General features: G+C 40.0%; 1 protein-coding gene across 1 annotated transcript; it reads right to left on the bottom strand.

Annotated features, from left to right (window-relative positions):
• Nucleotides 1-3,919: 3,919 nt before the first annotated feature.
• Nucleotides 3,920-14,301, bottom strand: LOC121667274 (protein FAM240B-like). The gene is made up of 3 exons (XM_042033726.1): nt 14,139-14,301; nt 5,518-5,662; nt 3,920-4,241 (listed from the first exon to the last, which is right to left on the bottom strand). The coding sequence occupies exons 2-3, from the start codon at nt 5,655-5,657 to the stop codon at nt 4,163-4,165; spliced, it is 219 nt and encodes a 72-aa protein (XP_041889660.1). The 5' UTR covers nt 5,658-5,662; nt 14,139-14,301; the 3' UTR covers nt 3,920-4,162.
• Nucleotides 14,302-20,182: the final 5,881 nt, after the last annotated feature.

Raw genomic sequence — 20,182 nt, 5'->3', positions numbered from 1 at the left:
AGGATGCTTTTACTTTTCAGACCTGTTTGTTAGAAGACATTACCTATGGATTTCAGCTCCAGCTGAAGCAGTGGTTTACTGTGCTACATAGTGGATCACATTGTGTAGAGCAACCTGACCTTGACTTTGTACCCAACACAGGCACCATGGCTGCTCCCTGACCCCTGGCTCTGGCCCATCTTTCCACTCCCCTCCACTGTTTCTGTACTGATTAGGCAGTGAGCTCTAGGTGCCTGGGATTATCTTTCACACTGCTTGTGTATGGGATTGAAGTCTCTGATGTAGCCTTGCAGGCTTTTCTAGAGTGCAAAACAACTCTGCTGTACTTAATGTACACTAAACACAGAACACTGGAGGTGGATTTGGTATTGTATGGTGGATTTATTTCACTGCTGGCCACTTTAGGCACCTCAAAACTGGCCAATACATCAGTCTCCTCTCCAGTGAGTGTGGCTAGGGGCCCAAAGAGCCATAGCTGCTGTGTAAGAGGAAGCAGCAAACCTTTGGGTGTCACGTTGAAGAGAGCCTGATGGCTGATGCTGCATTGGTCTGCAGGACCGTTTCCTTTTGTCTGACCTGTGCCAATTGCTCAAAATCAAAATCTGGCTGCAGTGGTTGTGTTATGCTTGTTTGCTTCTTAATTAGAGACCTCCAGAGAGGAGATCATTTGTTAAGGAAAGACATTGATCAGGAGGGATTACTGAGTGAAGAACTGTGTTTAAGCTATCTCAGTTTGAGCTAAACTGCTAAGAAGTCTGTAAAGTTACTGACAGAGTCATTCTTCACAGCTGTCAGCCCTTATCCACGCACTAGCAGGATCATTAATATGGCTAAAATGGAGCATCTGTCACTCTTGTGCTAACAGGGAGCATACTTCCCATAAATTCTATTTAAAGGGAGCTGGGTGATGAGTGTTTAGTGTTTGCTTCAGAATGTTAAAATTTTACTACATTTGACTTTTGTCACCGTTGCAAGCTTTTTCAAAAAGTTGAAGTAAAAAACACCATGCATTTGTAACGAGAAAGTGACATGCATTTTCTTGCTACTCAGTGTCAGGATGAAGCAAAGGAATGGCAAAATAATGAAAGCTAGAAAGATAAGCAAGTGTCTACCACATTTTAATTGCAAAGCTAATAAAATTAGCTTGGCGTAACTCAAAATCTCATGCTGTTACACTCAAAAGCAATGTGAAAATCTGGATAGAAAAAAACCCCAAAATCAAAAGACATCAAGTGTGTCTTCATAAAGCTATTTTATAAACATTTAAGTTAAGTTTAAACTGTTTAGTTGAATAATGCACTCCTCTGAAACTGCATTTTGGTGGAAAATTGTCTGAAGAGCACGTAAACATCCTCTCTAGCCATAATAATTTTATAAAACCCAGCTGATTTTACCAGGTTTTAGTTGATGACTTTTCCAGTCCTACAGTAATGTTTCTCTAGTCTTTTTTATAATGTCATGGCTTATTTCTGATTCTCACAGATACTGCAGTGGTTTGGGGTTTTTTGTTTTGTTTTGTTTTTCCCTCCTTTTAATTTCTCTTGTGACCTTCAAGGTAAAGAAAAGATTTGTATTTTTGTTTTGAAATTACCAGAAAAATTTTCATCCTGGACTCTGATCCAGCTTCTGCTAAGATTGTTACTTGACATTTAGATTTAAATTTTCACGCTTTCACACTCTTTATTTTTGCTGATTAACTCTAGATTATATTTATTTCCTGAATATGTATTAACTCTAGATTATATTTATTTCCTGAATATGTATTCTTTATTTGTGTGGTACCTTACAAAACTCTTAAGTAGATTACACCTTCATTATGCTGGTGGGTTTTGTATCAAAATATGTTGTTAGTATTCAAATAAATGAAGATGACATGGCCCAAAGTCCTGAATTTAGCACTGTGAAAACTGAGCTTGAAATAATTAATCTAAACACTAGAGGTGGAATTACAAACCTCAAAGGAAAGTGGCTTCATTCTGAAAACGTATTTTCAGAACTCCTCGTGGGCTTGGGCCAGAATAGATGCATTCTGTAAAAAATAAGTTCCCTTTTATAATTTTAAAGAGATTATTTTAGGGTGTTCTAGCTTGTTAGGGACTTACTCCAAAGCATTCTTAAGTGACCACATAACCGTACATGTGCAATGAGGAACTCAGATGGAAGTCACTCCCTAGCACACTTTTTTTCCCAGCTCTCTATGGTTTTTCCTCATTCTGATTTACTTTGTGAGACGAGTAGTAAGAAGGATCTCAGCTCTGTGAGAAGCAAACAAAAGCTTATTCCATGGTGGTGGCTTTAATTTTTCAAATATGCCAGATCTGACTCCCTCTGTTTTGCCCCACGTGCCATAATTCACACAACGAACGAGAGACTGGCAAATGTTTCCCTTAGCTCAGTTCAAGCTCTAATTTCAGCCAAAATGATGTAAAACCCAAAGCTGTTTCATGATGGAATTGAACTAGAGATTCAGTAAGCACCAGGCTTGGGTATGGGAGAACTGAAACCTGTTAACAGACATGTCCAAGGAAATCTACTTTTTACTAAAGCCCAATATTAAGTTGTGGCCCTATCTGGTGATTGTTTATTTAAGCAGAGCTTTATTGTAGTTATACTATTGTCCTTCATATTCACATTTGATGTTACTTTTAAAATTGCTTAAGAATAAGAATAAACCAAAGAACATGGGTTTAGCAGCTTTTTTCTGGTGTCTGGCAAACTCTGCTCTCAAGGTCAGGGACATACCTACTGACACCTTGATTTCTGAATAAGTGCTCCAAGGTTATTTTTTTTTTTCATTAATTTCTCAGGCTTTCCAAACATTATTTACATGTTTAAATTCACATAATAAATTTTGTTTGGTCTTGGGACACACAAAAGTGGAATTAAAAGGTGATAGATAAAGAGGGGGAAAAAAAATAGCACTTCAAATTTTTGTTTTGATTTAAAAAGATCAGATTTTCTAAAGATTTAAAAACTCCAAACCCTTCCATTGTTCTCTTCTTGCCTCACTGGTAATTCAATTCTTCTTTGCCTTGAAACAATATGAGTTATTAGAGAGGTAGTGAAACAGTCTTATAAAAAGGGACTAAAAGGTTAAGTGATTGAGAGAAGAGTTTTTTAGCATACTCAAAACAACCCATCTTGCAGTACATTACCCTAATCATTTGGTGGCAACAAAGCAGTCACTTTAAAAAGGAAGTGATTTGATTACACCAGCCGATTGAAATGCTTTGATATTGTTGGAGGAAATGCCACATTTCCTAATGAAGAATTAGGAGGGCAACAAGAAACATTTTTGACTAATGACAAATTTAGGCAAGGAAAACTGCTAGATTCTGAAAGTACTGGTCTTTAAGGAATAAATACTGGGTCTTAGAGGGAAAAAGTGCTAGAAGAAAAAATGCGCTTTTCATTCATGATGACAGACAGCTGTGAAAGTGCTGAAAGCTACTCTATGAAACGTAAGTATCAGTTCACCTCTAGACAAGCCAGATCAGGTACCAGGAACAGTCTCAAAGCTTAAAGTTGTTCCATCAATGCTGATATAATGTCTCAAGTTAGCTAATATGGGTTGCCTAGGTTGATGTCAATTAATCAGGCAGCTCTTGTAGGTGTCTCACAGAGGCTGTTTATCAGTATATATGTGTTAACAACTTCACAGGTGACTTCTAACATGGCAGCTGTAGCTTCCACCAGTTTGGGCTTCACTAGTGATGTTGGATGTGGTGGCACTGTGCATGTGCCATCTTTCTTAATCTGAGTTGGGCTGTATTGTGTAAAAAATTAAATTCTCTACTATTCATTTAACCGTCTAAATTCATTCTATTACAGTCAGTCTATACAGAAACCTGAAATGTTGAGGAAATGCTTTTGCAGAGCACAACTGTGCAACTAAACTCTTTTTCCAGGCATCTACATGTCAGTGAACCGTGATTTATTAGTGTTAAATACTTCAGAGTACTATATTCTCCATTCATCAAATGAAGAAACAGATGCATAATCTTAAAAGCAACAATTGACATTTCACATATGAAACTTCTAACAATGACAGCTAATTAATTATAGCTCGTTTAAGCTACAAAGTAAAACTGACTTCAGCTTTTGCATCCCTCTTACAAAACAAATTTCTTTTCCTCCCAAACATGAAATGAGTGTGGGCTCTTCAGCTGGATGGGTCTTCAGGTTGGGTCCTCAACATCTTTATCCGTTTTTCCAGCCTCTCCATCCATTCATTTCTGAGCCTAGGGACAGAAACATGGATCAGCTTGTCCCCATATTTTTACAGGTAATGGATTTATACTCTTCATCTTTTGAATGATGATACCCTTTGGTGCTTTTTCCCAGTAGTCATGCAAATTTTCCTGCCCCTTTAGAGCTCTTTGTTGGATGGCACGTCAGGACTGGCTCTTAAATGCCAGTGAGGGATCACCTGAGCTTTTTGGTTCATCTCCATCTCCAGTGTGCCCTCTCTCGAGTGCCTGTGTGCCAGAGTGACTTGCCACTTGCGCTGGAGATTGCCTGCTGCCACCTGCTGGGTCACATCATCCAGCACTTCCCCCGTCTCCCGCCTTCTCTGTCCTGTTTGTCTTGGAGACACTGCACACGCTGAAGCTTCTGTTAGACCCATAGTAGGCAGCTTTTGGTGATAGGTGGCCCTTTGTTTTCTTTTTGATAGTATCTAGGTACCACAGAAAAGCTTACTCAAGTAGAAGAGGGAGGAATTTCCCAACTGAGGAGTAGTAACATTGAGATTAGGTTAGTCATAAACGGATAAAATGTGCTGGAGACTAATCCCAGCATTTCTTCATCCAGGGTTAGTAATGTAAGGCTAGCCTTGCTCTTAATTTTCAAGTATCAATGCAAAGAGAGATATGAGGAAGGCTTTGGAAAATTGCTTTCTCACTGAATGATCTCAAGACAAAAGAACTATAGTAAATAACAAAAGTGTATGTCTTCGCATATGCCCTCAACTTATGGAGAGTTCATGCAGAGTAAAGCTGTGCTGATCTTGCTGTGACTGCTCTCTCTTGCAGTGTCTGATCCAGCTGAATGTGACTGAATAAGGTAGATGTGGCTATGAATGGTGGCTGCCTTAGTCAGTGTACTTGGACCATCTGCTTTATAATGGATTTACCTGACACAAATTAAACAATCTTAAGTAATTCAAACTATTTTCTTGTGTAAACAAGGCTACGGAGAAAGAATGTGGGCCAGGTACACATCTGTGCTGGCTTTGCTCTGAACAGACAAGTCTGCACTGGTAAATATTGTCCTGTAACTTCAGAAAGTTCGATGCTTTGGACTCATTTATGGAACAAGAGTGAATTGTTCTCTTATCCTATGAAGTCATATCTTAGACACATTAGCATTAGCATCCTAATTTGGAAAGCTTTATTATTTTCAATAAATATAAATTACTTTAAGGTTTCATTGCATTACTTAAGTACAGGTATTACTTAAAAACCAAAAAAATTACAATGCAAACGCAAGTAACCTTTCCGGATGCAGATTACCCACTTTGTCAGAGCGCTTCTTCGCTGACGTTCTTTTTCATATTGCAGATACTGAGTCTGTTGTTCAATGGTCTTTTCCCAGAAGTTCCTCAGGTCACTGGTTTCACAACCCCGCACTTCATGACGCAAATATTGGCTATTCATTTCCTCTAAAGGAAAAATTTGAAACAACCTTATGAAAAGTTACTGGTTCGTCATCTGTTTTCACTGGCTAAAGCACACTCTTGATGTTTTGGATTTTCACAGCGTTAGGGTCACACAGTCCTTTTTTTAGTAGGATCAGGATAACTGTGGGCATGACTCACCATTTAAGCTTTTCTTTCCTAGCTCTGACACTTGAGGATATGCTGTCTATAGTGATTAGAATTCTTACTTGCGTACCTAAAATATCTCTCACCTCCATCTGACTGTGACATTTACATTCACAATCAGGACAGGACTGTTGTATTCTGTAATTTAGCAATTAGGATACTTTTTACTGTACTCACAAATTAAAAAAAAAATAAAAATTGCTGTATCTAATGGGATTTTTGGCCTCATTATTTTCATGTCTCTAAAATGTTAAAGTGGCTATTGTTCTGATAATTTGTCTTTAATAATTCTAGCACTTAGCTGTATTTGAAAATGGAGAAAATTTATATATATAAACTATGTACATAATTTCTTAAGTTGCTGACTTGCAAAAACCACCTTGTTTACTAAATATTATCCCCTCTTCTTCAATTTTCAAAAGAGAGCAAATTCACTGAGTATATTTGTATATCTGTGACAATGCTGTACTTTCAGCTTTGGTTAATGTCATCTTAAAAATAAATTCTGGAGTGAATCTTATCCTAGGGAAAGAATATTTCCCTCATGAGGACTCTTCTTGGGCTAACACTAAATTCCCTCTACGCCACATTGCAGTCAGAAAATGGTATAATTACTTTCAAAACTTCATTAAATATGAAATTAGTGTATCCATGCTGCCTTTCAAATTGTTATGTGCTTTTGCATGAACATGCCATTGTAATATTTTACAGAATATTTAATTTTTTAACAAGTATTTAGGGCTCTCTCACACATTTTTTGAATTAATGGAAATTATTTGTAATTTATTTTAATCACAGCCACAGAGAGATAGTAAACAAGCCCCTCTAGGCTAGCTTGGCAAAGCTTGAAGAAACTTCTGCCATTCCCCTGCCAGGCATCATAAGAAAACACGAAACTGGGAGCTGATAATCTATACACAATTGGCTGTTCTATGAAAAATTGACAGACACATTATTAAGACTCCATGAGCAGAGGACAAAAACAGCCCTTTTGAAGAGGTCCCGTTTTTGCTAGGATTCCCCTGTAACTCCCCTGTGGTTCCCTGTAAAACCTTCATATATCAGCTCATGGCCTCCAAATGGTAGAAGCACAGTACTTGAGCCTGACTCTTGCAGAAAAGAATTACTGAGCTTATTTTCCTGTCCTGAACAAATTATAACTGGATGTATAATTGTTGACATTAGTCTGTAATGTGAATTGCAAGTATTGCTGAACACCTCCAGCTGTGCTAGGGGATAACCAATTGCAGGTCAAAAATTCACTTTATACAAGTGTATGTTTTCATAAAATAGAAGTATTCTATAAATATCCACATATATATCAATGACAACACAAATATTTCTTCCCAGGTGGCAGTTACTACCCTTTAAACTTTTTGTGTACTAGGACTAATCTTCAAAGGTATGAAAAAGATATGGTAAAAGCCATCTAAGTAAAACTAATGGGCTTTCCACCCTAGGACTTAATCTCTAAGAATAACTCTTTCTGGAGTGCAGGAAGAAAAATTCCCCTGTATACCTGGAGCTCCAACATAAACTGCCAGGAGATAATGTCTTCTGGTTTCTTTATCAGAAGAGATAGCAAAGCATAATAGCTTCATCCTTATGAATTATTATGAATTCCTGTCCAATATTCTGGGGGTGCATTTTATATATATATATATATATATATATATATATATATGATGGTAAATATCACTCCTGAATGAGGCAAAATTATGGAACTAGTTGCTAAAAGGTGTAATTGAGCCCAAGTGTACACTTTCAGAATACACACATTCTTTACTGGTTTCTAATGTTCTGCCTCCTGATTTGATTGTATACATTCTTGGTAGTGGCTTTAATGCATTTTATAGATGTATCTTTCCAACACCTGCCCCCACAGCAAAAAATCACAAAGAAAAACTTAAAGCAAATAAAAGACATATTCAGAAGTAGTTTCCATTGCTATTCACCTTACATCTGGTGCTGGCAGTATTTAGAAGAATGTTAGAACCTTGTTGAGACCACAAAGTGTGTGTAGTATTACCTGTTACTGGTTTTGGGCAGGGGGTGTCTTATTCTTTTTGTGGGGGGTGAGCTGGGGCAGGGAGAGAAATTAGTGGTTTTCTCTGTCTATACTATGTGGTATTTTCTTTGTGACTGCTTGATCAGGTACACTAAGAGCACTGTTCAAGTTGTTCTTCTTTCCTAACCTTTTATATTGTGTTAACATATGGGTATCCTGATGCTGACTTTTCTGTTCCTCAGTTCTTAATACTCTTTCTGTTTTCTTTTCCCCTAATGCTGGAGAACACTCAAATATGTACAAGTAGGTATCAAAGTTACTGAACACAGAGTTTCTGCATCATTACTGATCCTTGATAAACCCAAAATGTAAGTACCCCAGCATTTGCTTTTCTGAACTGGAGAATCACCTTATTACCTTATATTTTGAATTATCTATTTGAGCCCGTTCACGTGGTGATTGCAGGGACTTCACAATACCTCTGCTGAAATAACTCACCTGGTTTCTTTTGCCTTTATGCATCCTGTATACAGATGTTCAAATTCACCTCTGTCCAGCCATCCATTTCATAAACTATGAACCTTCAATGTGTGAGAGCAGTCAGGGATATCAGACTTAGTCTATCACCATTTTCCTAGCTCTCATATTTTTCTCTCCTGCTTCAGCCTTTTTCAGAGGAATGTAACAAGACTTAAGCCTGTATAATGACTTTGCAGCAGCAGTTATCACCTGAAAACAGTTTATTTTCATGCCTTGACGCCTCATTCAAAGCAATTAGGATAAGGGACCTCATTTAACAGGGGAAGAGAAGAATGGGAAAGATTCCATGGAAGCAGCCTCCAAAGCAGCTTGAACAAACAATCTCACTGTAATGCAACAGGTGGGCAGAAATATACTATTAAAGCACATAGGCACTTGTGATACACTTTTATAGATCTTACAGTTAGTTCTGACTTAAACTGCCTTGCCACAGCTAGGACTAAATGAAGCTTTTCTTAAGCCTCTAGTGACAATCTTTCAATGAGAGGCTCTTTCTGGTAATCTTCTCTGACAGACCCCTGGTTGCAAGCCAATGAACAAATGTAGGTGCTCTCAAATGAAAGGAATAGCACAATAAATTCTAGGAAGGCTTTATCAAACACATGATAAAGATGATCGCTTATTTTTAGATTTAATAATTTTAGAGCAGGTTGTTATTATGTAGTCTCAATTTGCTAAAGGAGGTCTTACAAAGTTAGGGAAGCTGTGACACTAACACTATTAGCTGGAACTCAAAAATTATGTTGGTAGAACAAAAGAGGAATGTAAGATCAATTTGATGTGACATCTTGACTTCTTTGTAAAACAAAAATCAATAGTTTGAGGCTGAAACTCACTGTTTCTATGAGAAAACATTACCACCACCAGAAACAATTTTTCACTGAGAGAATTGGCAGTCAAAGGTTTCTTAGCTAGAAAAAATGTAAAGAAAAGTGTGGATGTTATTCCTGTGTTAGAACACATTGTTATATGAAATGTATTTTTAAAATTTACAAAGCATCAAATGAGTCAGGAGAGCGATTTTTCCTCCTTCTTGTGTTTCTTATGAAGCACAGGCAGTCAGAGTTTTTAGGGTGTTACGCATTTCCCTAGAAATAATACAATATTTTATTATTCTGACTTTACTTAGACCATGCTTTATGACTATGGTTATTATATATGCATTGAATAGTAAAAATTGAATGATATATATAGGAGAGAATACTATCTATGCTAATGGTACTGTTTGATGTAAAAACAATCAGAAATCTGTCTTGATTTTGGAAAATAGGACTAGTGATCATATTCATGATTTCCCTCTTTTTCCTTGGGTTTAGGATATGTCATTTATCTTCTGCTTCTCATCTCAAAGGGCTGACTGATGCTTCCTTTGAGATCCTGCCTGGAGAAGCAGGTTCATTTCAAGTCTAACTTAGGTCTCCAGATTCTGGTTAAAACTCTTTAGAGGCAGAAGAAAGCACTTTAGTCTAATCCCCTGTACCCTTTTGTTTGTGTGGCAGGTTGCACAGTGAAGTTTATCTCATGAGTAGGTTGAGCCCTTGTCATAGGTTAGCAAGCATAGTCCCGGAAGGGACATCCTTGCTAAGGGGTGCTTACAGTTTCCTCTGGGAACTGATAGAACCTATCAGCTGGCCAGTTTGAATATGGACAATTCTCTAAGCCACTTAAAGTTGTGATCACCTCTGTGATCCACATTTAAGAATAGGCAAACTCCCCCTCCAAGCTCTCTCTCGTTTCCGGCGCTGGGACAGGTGGCTGCAGGCCCCGTGTGGGGGCCAGCGGGCCCAGCCAGGCCCTGCCTGGGCCAGGCCGGGCCGGGCCACGGCCATCCTGGAGCCATGGACCTGTTCCAGCCGTGGAACCCCCCCCACTGCGTTGCCGTGGGCAGCCGGAGCGGCTCGGCTCTCCCCCCTCTCCACTGCGATAAGAAAAATTCAACATTCCAGCTGCAAAGCTGCAAGGCCGAGGTGAGATTAACCCTTTTATTGCTGTGAAGAGCTGAAAACCTGAGGGAAGAGAGAGAGGCGATGCTTAAAGCTGAAATTCTGTTGTGAAGCTATGATATATCAGAGTATCCTGTTGTAATTTCATGAAGATATGGGGGGTGGAGTGTTCAACTCGTGAGCAAAAGCATCTGCGCTGAGATAGGCAGATGCTGACGCAGCTGTAATTTCATGAGAAGTTTGGACAGGGAGAGATGAACCAGATGAGGACTTTTGCTCCAAACGGGAAAGGAGAAAACCTCAGTCCGTAGAGATGAACCAGATGAGGACTTTTGCTCCGAACGGGAAAGGAGAAAACCTCAGTCCGTAGAGATGCTCCCAGAGATAGTCCTAAAGATGAAGATGATGAAGACCCTTTGCTCCCAGGGAAGGAGAAGGGCCTCTGTTTTTGTTTCTGAACGGCTCAACCTTAAAATTGTACCCCAAAAAACTTCAAGAGTGGACCCTCGAAGGCAGTTGCGGGAAAAGCTGCAAGTCGGGGGAAAGGACTCACACGCAGGCAGAGAGACTCCTCTTCCGAAATGGACTGAACAATATTTGGAAGTGGGCGGCTGTCTCGTTGTGATAATGTTTTCATAGCATGAGCAAGAAGAGACTTCTCTTTCTAAATGGACTGAACAAGGTTATTATGGAAGTGGTAAACAGACTGAACATCTCAAGGGTTGTCTTTTCACATTGTCAGTGGGAGAAGGGAGGAAGGTGGGGGGGAGGAGGAGAGTTCTGAAGGTGGTATAATTTTTTTTCTTCTTTTAGGTCTGTTAATAAACTTCTTTATATTCTTTCAAGTTTGGTGCCTGTTTTGCATTTCTCCTAATTCTTATCTCACAGCAGATAAACAGTAATGAGTATTTTGGACCAAACCACTACAGCCCTGAAGACACTTGTGAGCAACTTGGAGGAGATGTTTTTCACAGCTTCTTCCTTACTGCCTCATTTCTCAGCAGTTATGGGAGGAGATGATCTGGAGCACCAGCCTGAGGATGGGGAAAGCTGCTATAGTCTTCTGGTGCACCCAAGTCCCTAACGGTCTCTTCCAAAAATCCATTAGTGTATCATGAGCAAAGATGTGTGACTTTCCATGTATACTGTAAGGTTTTATTTTCATCTGCAGTTCGGCATTACAGACTACCAATCTATACTTTTCCTTTGTAAACACTATGGTCTGGAGTTTGCTATGAAATGAGGGAATTCTAGGCAAGTGATTTGTTTTGCCACCAGTATTTCTTTCTTTGGCAGAATTTGAAGCACATGCTCTTACCAGAATGTGTGTTCAGTCAGGAGGTTTTTCTCTGGGTGTAAATTTCAATCAATTTAATTGGACTTCATGTATCAGGAATTTTCTTTTTATGAAACTGACAACCATACTGACATGTGACTGAGTTATAGTAGTAGGAGTTGCAGGTGTGCATCTAGCAGATTGTTTCTTACAGGCAGGTTAGACAGTTTCAATATTTGAAAATGTTTTCACTCAAGCACTACGTAGCAGTCTCCATTCAACCATTATACTTTTTCCTAATTCCCGCAATCCTTTATTTCTTTTCTGTGAAAACTGATGGATCTGAGCCTATTTTTTCTAATAAGAATAGTTATTCTTCAAATGCTTTGCACTGATAGAAAATTCGGAGCTCTGCTCATATGTTACCTTTATGACAAACAAACATATTAAGAAGAGGCTTGTGGTATCTACACGGGTTTTGCATCTCATACTGCTGGACTGTCAATATCAATGCCTTTGAATGCCATGCACTGTGTTTTATTCTGTCTTTCTCATCTGACGGGCTTCAGCTCTTCTCATCTACTTTCACTTTTCTCTGGATATCAGACACCTGAACAATGGAATTATCAAACTGGAAGGAACTGATTCTCTGTCTTGCTTTTCTGTACTAGAGGGCTCAGCGATCCTCCGGCAGAAGATTAAAATTGTTAAAACATTTTGAACAAAACACTTGAGGAATCAATACTTGTATTTCCCTCCAGGTCATCCATTCATTTGTTACTATCTTAGTTCTGCTCCCATGCCTGGTTTTTTATATTTTGTTGCTTGCTATTCCATTCTGCACTGTCTCTTCTCCCTCAGCCTGCAGCCAAGGGCTTCCATGAAAGGTCCCTTTGCTTTTCCCTTCTCTGCAATCATATCTGTTGAGTTTCTCCTCCTGCCCTCTTCACTTCCCATGCCAGCCCTCCAGCTTAACCTGACTGATTTGGACCTGTGCTTTCAAGCACCTTTCTGGCTGGTTTCCCTAGTTCTGTTCCATCTGGAAAATCTCTTTCCAATTCTTGCTGGAGCTGCGTTTGATAGAGTGATAGAATAAGCTGAGTTGGAAGGGACCCACAAGGATCATTGAGTCCAACTCCCAATCCTTCACAGCACCATCCCCAAGGGTCACACCGTGTGCCTGAGAGCATTATCCAAATGCTCTTGAACTCTGTCAGGCTGGTGCTGTGACCACTTCCCTGGGGATCCTGTCCCAGTGCCCAACCACCCTCTGTGCGAAGAAACTTTTCCTGATATCCAATTTAAACTTCCCCTGACACAACTTCATACCCTTCCCTTGGGTTGCATCACTGGTCACAAGAGTGAAGAGATCAGTGTCTGCCCCTCCTCTTACACTCATGAGGAAGATGGAGACTGCAATGAGGTCTGTCCTCAGTCTCCTCTCCTCCAGGCTGAACAGACCAGGTGACCTCAGCTGCTTCTCCTTCAGACACCTCACCACCCTTGTTGCCCTCCTTTGGATGTTCTTTAATAACTTAATGTCTTTTTTTACATTGTGGTGCCCAAAACTGCAGTCATGCAGATATCACTAAGCTATCCCTGGATAATCTTCTCTTCACCCCTCTGCTGTCCAGGTTTTCCCACTCTCTGCATCTGGCTCTCTGTGGTGGCTGCCTGCATTCCCACACATCCTGCCACTGGCACACACAAACAGGACTGTCGTGTCAGTTGCACAGAGGTGAGCATTAAGCAAACAGGTATTCATAAGTGACGTGCAATACAGGATGTCCAAATGTTTTTCCTGAGCTTTCTATAGATTTGTTCGACTTTTATTGGCTTTTAATTTTCAGTATCTAAGGCATATTTAAAGTGGCTGTAGCTTGCTCATGAGATCAAATATTGTTTCTGATCATTAGACTTTCCCCACTGCTGGATACATTTGAAGCTTGCTCCTATGAACAACTACAGAATTCTTAAGATCAAGTATATAGAATAAATTAATATTTTTTAGTCAAGGATCGTGAATGCACTTTCCTTTGTTGCTTAATTTTTGAGTACAGGAAGACTCGATGGTCTAGGATCAAAGAAATAAATTTTGCCCAGGGATCATGTTCTTTATTAGATCATCCAGTTCAGAGAAAACATGTAAGAAAAACCTGCCTGGTTTCATGAGAAGGTGTCTACCATTGAATTAAAATGCCTCTCGGCAGCAGATCACTGTTAAAAAACCTTTGAGAGATGAGTGTGTGTATGTGTATGTACATACTACCATGCTACCATTTAGCCTACCAGATGAGAATGTACAGCCATATCTCTTGGTGTTTTATTGAGGATTGTGACATGGAAATTATCTCTAAATATTTTTCTGCATCGATGCTACTCTGCTTCCTTAGAATTCCACTAAACTGGGCACTCTTCCCTGGCATTTTCCTCACACTCTCATCTTTCCTAGAATATACTTTTGCGAGAATTAAAGTTAACGAACAGACACATTTCTTGTTGATATAATTAGGGAAAACTCACTACAAAAAACAAATACTTCCTTACCTTTGGAGCAGGACTCTTCTTGCAAATAAATTCTCTGTGTGACACAAACAAACGAGGAATATTACCACTGCAGCCGTGGCTTCTCCAGTGTCACAGGGCAGTAATGAAATGCATCCCTCGGTACTTTTTATTTGAAGTGGGGGTAATATAAATCCTTCATCGTATCAAGGCTATTTTGATCAGAACCAGCAGCAAGATAAAATCATTTAATGAACTTTGCAGCCCCCTGCCTGAGATGACTGTGAAACACAGGCCCCCTTGAGAGCATACATCCCTCCCACACTGGCAGATACCTCAAAGAGCATGACTTGGCAAGTGATGAGAATTTTCTTTAAAATGCCTGGTAGTGTTATCCATTTTAATAATCTTCCCATGAAGCTTGAAATATTCCACAATACTGTCTTAGCTGCAATGGGGGCTGCAATGGTGTGACAAACCACACTTGGTTTTGCATTACAGGGTGACTTACGGAAGTATGCGGTACTTTGGAGTTGTTAATCTAAGGACGTGTGCTTGATTATGGCCTATCACATAATCTGTTCTCTTCAAGGCAATTGTCATAGGAATTGTCTGTATAGTTAGCTATGGTTGACAGAATGCATTAAAGCAGCACTAGTTTTACCATTTGGAGTTGTTATAACTCTATTACAGATGAAAGCTTATATCATTACATTTCATTTTCTGAGGAAAATGTTTTGTAGGTTTGGCTGGTGACAGATGCATGCACTTACCTCAGTTTTCATTAAATCCATCTGCATTGCTAATATACCATATGTGACTGCTGGTTTAAGCAGTTCTTGTACAACTTCAGATTATTTTAAGCTTCCTTTGTTGTAATTTTTCAGACCCCGCATAGCAAAAGCAGCAGCCCTTAGATGGATGCTTTCTGTAGTCCATATTTACTTATTTATTTTTTCTGCAGTTTCCTTTAAAGCATAAAAACCCTGTGCAAAACCTAGGAGCAGCAGACTTTCTCTGTAAAGGAAAATTCCAGCTATTTCCAAAACCTGGTCAATTCATTCTGATTTGATGAAACAGTACTTATTATCTCCTTAGAAATAGTACCTAATAACTTTCCCCAGTGTGTCATTCCACCTTATATCATATGAGAACACAGAAATCAACTCTTCCCTTGACACCTGTGATAACAATGGTATTGTGATCTCAGAGCTTTAGAACCATTATACGTATGTGGCATTGAGAATAAGAAACAACAGCATGTCGTAGGTAAAGTTGATTACTCTATATTTAGACAACCAGCTCAGATTCTGGCTGGCTTTAGAAATCACAAACAAATAAAATCTGCTGGGTGAATATTAAAATAATATGGTATTATAAAAAGAAGTTTAATCCCAGGCTTGATACAGCAGTGGTGCTAACCTCCATGGTGTTGCAGAACAACAGAACTGCTTTCTTGCCATTTGACTCAGAGCTTGAGTAACATTCCCTTCTTACTAAACACATCTAACTAAATTTGCAATGAATTTGAGGGTTTGTTTTAATGTTATAATGTAGGCAATAACTTCTGTAAACTTTGCAAAGACAAAATTTCAGGAGGAAACTTCAGCGTCCAGGCTTCATCAGACCAAAACATGTGTTTCTGGTCAGATATTCTCTAGATGCATTGACATTTGTGCAGTTTAGATGCCCTTTGTAAAGGACAGCCAAAATGTGATAAGACATTGCGCACGCTCTGGTCATCTGCCATAGATTAGGTACATTGTTTATTATACTTGCTGGCTGTCTTTACAATGAACATTTCATCTGTGCATTCACAGTGACCTCTTGTGCAAGACAAATGGTGCATCCAGAAATCCTGGACAGAGCTAGTACTCTGCTGCGCTACCCATGTCTGAAAAAAAGGTCAGGTGGCAGGTGACTGGAAAGACATAGTTCACTCTCAAAAGCAGGGCAGCTGTCAACTAAGCTCTTATATGCAGTCTGAAAACTATTCAGGCTGTTTGTGCACCTCAGCCCTTATTTACTTCATAAGCAAATCTCAGAGCTGCTTACCAGAAACTGCTTGTATAACAGCTCTCATCTCTACTTTGCAAAAGTTCTTGTAAACACCTCCATGGTGTCATCAGCAGAGACCACAGAAGAATCTACAAAATAATTGATGGAATGTAAACCTTTGGGGCACCTGAGGTGTTACTTATCTGCAGGAATCAAATTCTGTCTTGGTTTTCTGATTGTGTGCTGTTGTTCACATGTGGGAGAGTTGGAAATAAAAGTAGCAGTCAGCTCCTACTCTAGCACAAATAATCCTGGTACATTTAGTCTGTATTTTGTCAGCCTGGCCCCTTCACTGTGTGGCTATTCTTAGATCTGATGTGAAAGTAGAGGAGGTGAAAGGAGAAGACATTTCACAGAATCTTGCCAATTAAGTAAACATCTCATGCTTCTTTTCTCTTTGATGCTAGAGAAAATAAAATCTGGAGAGAGCTTTAAGCAGCTACTGTACCATGCACTTGTTGGTATTCACGGTGCACCTGGCATTCACATCCTTCTTGTTCTGGATTGATGCAATGGCAGTTAGAAAGTCATGAAGAAGGATTTCTGTCACTGCTGGACTATGTCCTCATTGGTCCAGGAGCAGCACAGGTCACAGCAGTTTTAGCAGCCCTCTCCAAACTTCACAAATTCAAGAATGGAGCAGATTACTTAGATGGAAAGTAAGAGTCTGATCAGTTTAGGTGTCTATCTGTAGTGGTTGGACCATGTATGGATTCCAGAGATTCCCACCAAAGCCCGTCTATCACTCTCCTTCACAAAAGGACAGGGGAGACAAAGTATAATGAAGATTCATGAGCTAAGGACCAGAAGAGATCACTCATCAATAGCATCACAGGTAAAACAGACTTGAATTGGGGATATTAATTGAATTTATTACCCACAAAATCAGAGCAGGACAATGAGAGTAAATTAATCTTAAAAACACATTTCCCCTACTCCTCCCTTCTTCATGAGCTCTACCTCCTCCCCTCCAGCAACATGGGGAGATGGGGAATGGGGGTTACAGTCAGTTCATCACATGTTCCTGCTGCTGTTCAGGGAGAAAAGTCCTTCCCCTGCCCCAGTGTGGGGTCCCTCCCACAGGAGAGAATTCTCCATGTATTTCTCCAGTGTGAGTCTATCCCATGGACAACAGTCCTCCAGAAACTGCTCCAACGTGGATCACAGGCTGCAGTCCTTCAAGGACAGGCCACAGAGTCACAGGTCCTGCCAGAAAACCTGCTCCAGTCTGGGCTGCTCTCTCCACAGGTCTGCCAGGAGCGTGCTCCAGCAAAGGCCTCCTGTGGGTTCACAGCCTCCTCTCCAGCATCCACCTGCCCTGACGTGGGTCTCCTCCACGGGCTGCAGGTGGATCTCTGCATCCCCACAGACCTCCATAGGCTATAGGGTCACAGCTGCTTCACCATGGGGTGCAGAGGGATCTCAGCTCCAGCACCTGGAGCATCTCCTGCCCCTGCTTATCCACTGACTTTGGTGTCTGCAGGGCTGTTCCTCTCACATGTTCTCACTCTGCTCTTCTCTGGACACAATTACGCCTGCACAATAAGATTTTTGCCTTAAGTATGTTATCTCAGTGTTACCACCATTTCTAATTGGCCCAGCCTTGGCCAGTGACACATTCATCTTCGAAGCTGCCAGGGATTGGCTTTTCTGGTCATAGAACTTCTTATAGAAGGCATCCCTGTATCCTTCCCTGCTACCAAAACCTGGCCACACAAACCCAATACACTACCTTCCCAAGAAAGCAACTGGTTTTCATGCTTCTGTAAATATTTGCAGTGTGATGTTTTTAAAACCTGCCTTGGAAAACCACCAGTAGTCCTTTAGTAGACCTAATACTGCAGAGTGAAAGAGCAGGCAGGATTTTCCTTGATGGACTGTCCTGCAGCCAATACTGTGCCAGAGGCACAGTGTTTCCCTGTCCCCCATTGCACATGAATTGATTTGAACCCTGCTATGTTGTGTTGGCATCTCTGAGAGTACATCTGGAGAAAACACACCTGCTTAAAATGTTTTAGCCCTGCCTGCTGGATATGACACTGAATGTTGGTCTAAAGTATATGAAAAAAATTGTCATGACTGGATAACTGAAAGGGTCACTTAATTTCACTGATGTCTGTAAACTCATTTTTTGTCTCTTGGGCCAAACCTTGAATTGGGTGGTGGGGACTTGTTTAAATAACACTGAAATAATCAAGAGCTGGATTTCCACTTTGCTTACAAGTATACCTTCTATCTTATCTGGATTTTTACTCTGAGTACATTCTCAATGATGTGTACCTCACATCATCCATGCCTATGACACACAACTGTTTTCTTTATAAATACCTCTTATGGGATAATCTCAAGGTCAGCGAAGTAGCAGACTGAAGAGTTTACACATTTTATTAGCTGAATGAAACTTCTTACTGGCACCAGTTACATGACAGCTAAAACATTTACAGAGGCTGCTCAGTGTTTATTGTAATTGTGATATTGTGTTTTGCAATCAGAAAAAGTAGAGATGTAAGATCCAATAGTAGCTTTTCCTAATTCTCTTGTTAGTTGCCTGCCTGCAGCCTTTCCGCGATTCTATTTTTTCCAGGACTATAAAGTTTTCAAGCACTTTAAATTGCATCAAGCTGAAATTTGCACACTGAAGCTGCTAGATACACAGATGCTTCCCCATGGAAGTGTAATTAGCCTGGCTCTGTGCACTGCAGGGGAGAATTTTGCTGGAAAGGAAGGAAAAGGCTGCTGGTGTCACCTGCTCTGTCCTAGCATTTCTGTGTGTTTGACACTACCTTCCAGTCCAAATGAACTTCTATAGTAACCTGTCCGGAAAGGCTTCTATGATGTGTTGAATTTGCCTGCAATTTTGACATGGATTTTTTCCATCTTATTATGACACTGGAGTCAGGAATAAAATTGCTCTAGACACCCTCAGGCATCAGTTTAATGAGTGCAGGAAAGAGGTTTTTGATCCTGTATTAAAATCAGCCAATGCAGATCCTGCTCCAGTGTACCTACTGTTTGAGTGGAGTTTGGAGTGTAAAAGTCATGGAGAGAAACTGTCTCAGTGGAGTAATTCAGCATCTTATGGCTTTGTTTATAGCATTATAGTTCATATATAGCCAAACTTTAGGTGCTTCAGTTAGAAAAAGTTAAATGGGTTGAACTGGAGCTGTTGGAGACATCAAACTTGCTGCTAAAAAGTTAATGAAGGTCCACAGGGACTCTGGTATTGGTATGAATTTCCATGGGATGATGTCAGATACTTTGATGATAGGGAAGCAGAAATTTAGAGCAGCATGTCAATTGCATGACTTTTTGTCTTCTTTTAATATCCCATAGATCTTAAATATTCGAGCATTCTGTACCTCTCATAGAGGCAAATGCTACTTCACCAGCTTCTCTATGGAAGCTCAAATTATCTTTGGATGATTTTGAACTCTTTTGCTTGGGAAGAAAGTAAGGTAAGAAGAAGGATGAGAAAGGCTTTAAAAAGTGATTTTTATGGTCATGGATAAATCTGTGGTTGCAGTTTCTTTGTGAATATCTCAAGGACAGTGTAGCTGTACCCCCGCTGTGCACCTGCTGAACTCCAGTTTTAACCTAACTCAAACTTTACTCAGAACCAAGCATAGATGTACTCAGATGTACTCACTTTGCTTCTACCAATGTATCAGAGGGAAAGGATCTCATCTCAGGGTTTACCATGTCAGTTAACTGAGATGATAAACAGGCCGCCTTTTGCTGCTTCTTGGCTCCTCTTAAGACTGTATCTGCATTAGAAAAACAGACCAGACTTTATTCTGGCTGGCCTTAGAATTTGAACAGTAATGTGAGATCTGAGGGCCTATTCTGTCTTTTGTGTGCTTCAGAAAGAAATCTGATTTAACTCTTGCACTCAATCCAGATATGAAAGGTGGTCACCAACATGTTTCTTGTAAACACAGAGACCCAAAATGACCATTAGCTCCCAGAACCTGCCATTATAAAAGTCTCTTGCTAATACAGTCCTCAGTGAGCAAAGATTGCTGCAAGAT

The sequence above is a fragment of the Corvus kubaryi genome, unplaced genomic scaffold (assembly GCF_017639235.1).
Source record: "Corvus kubaryi isolate FWS band 111438036 unplaced genomic scaffold, C.kubaryi_AGA036_p1.0 37357, whole genome shotgun sequence".
Taxonomy (NCBI): Eukaryota; Metazoa; Chordata; class Aves; order Passeriformes; family Corvidae; genus Corvus; species Corvus kubaryi.
The sequence above is the reverse complement of the archived record's forward strand: the minus strand, read 5'-3'. Positions and strand labels throughout refer to the sequence as shown.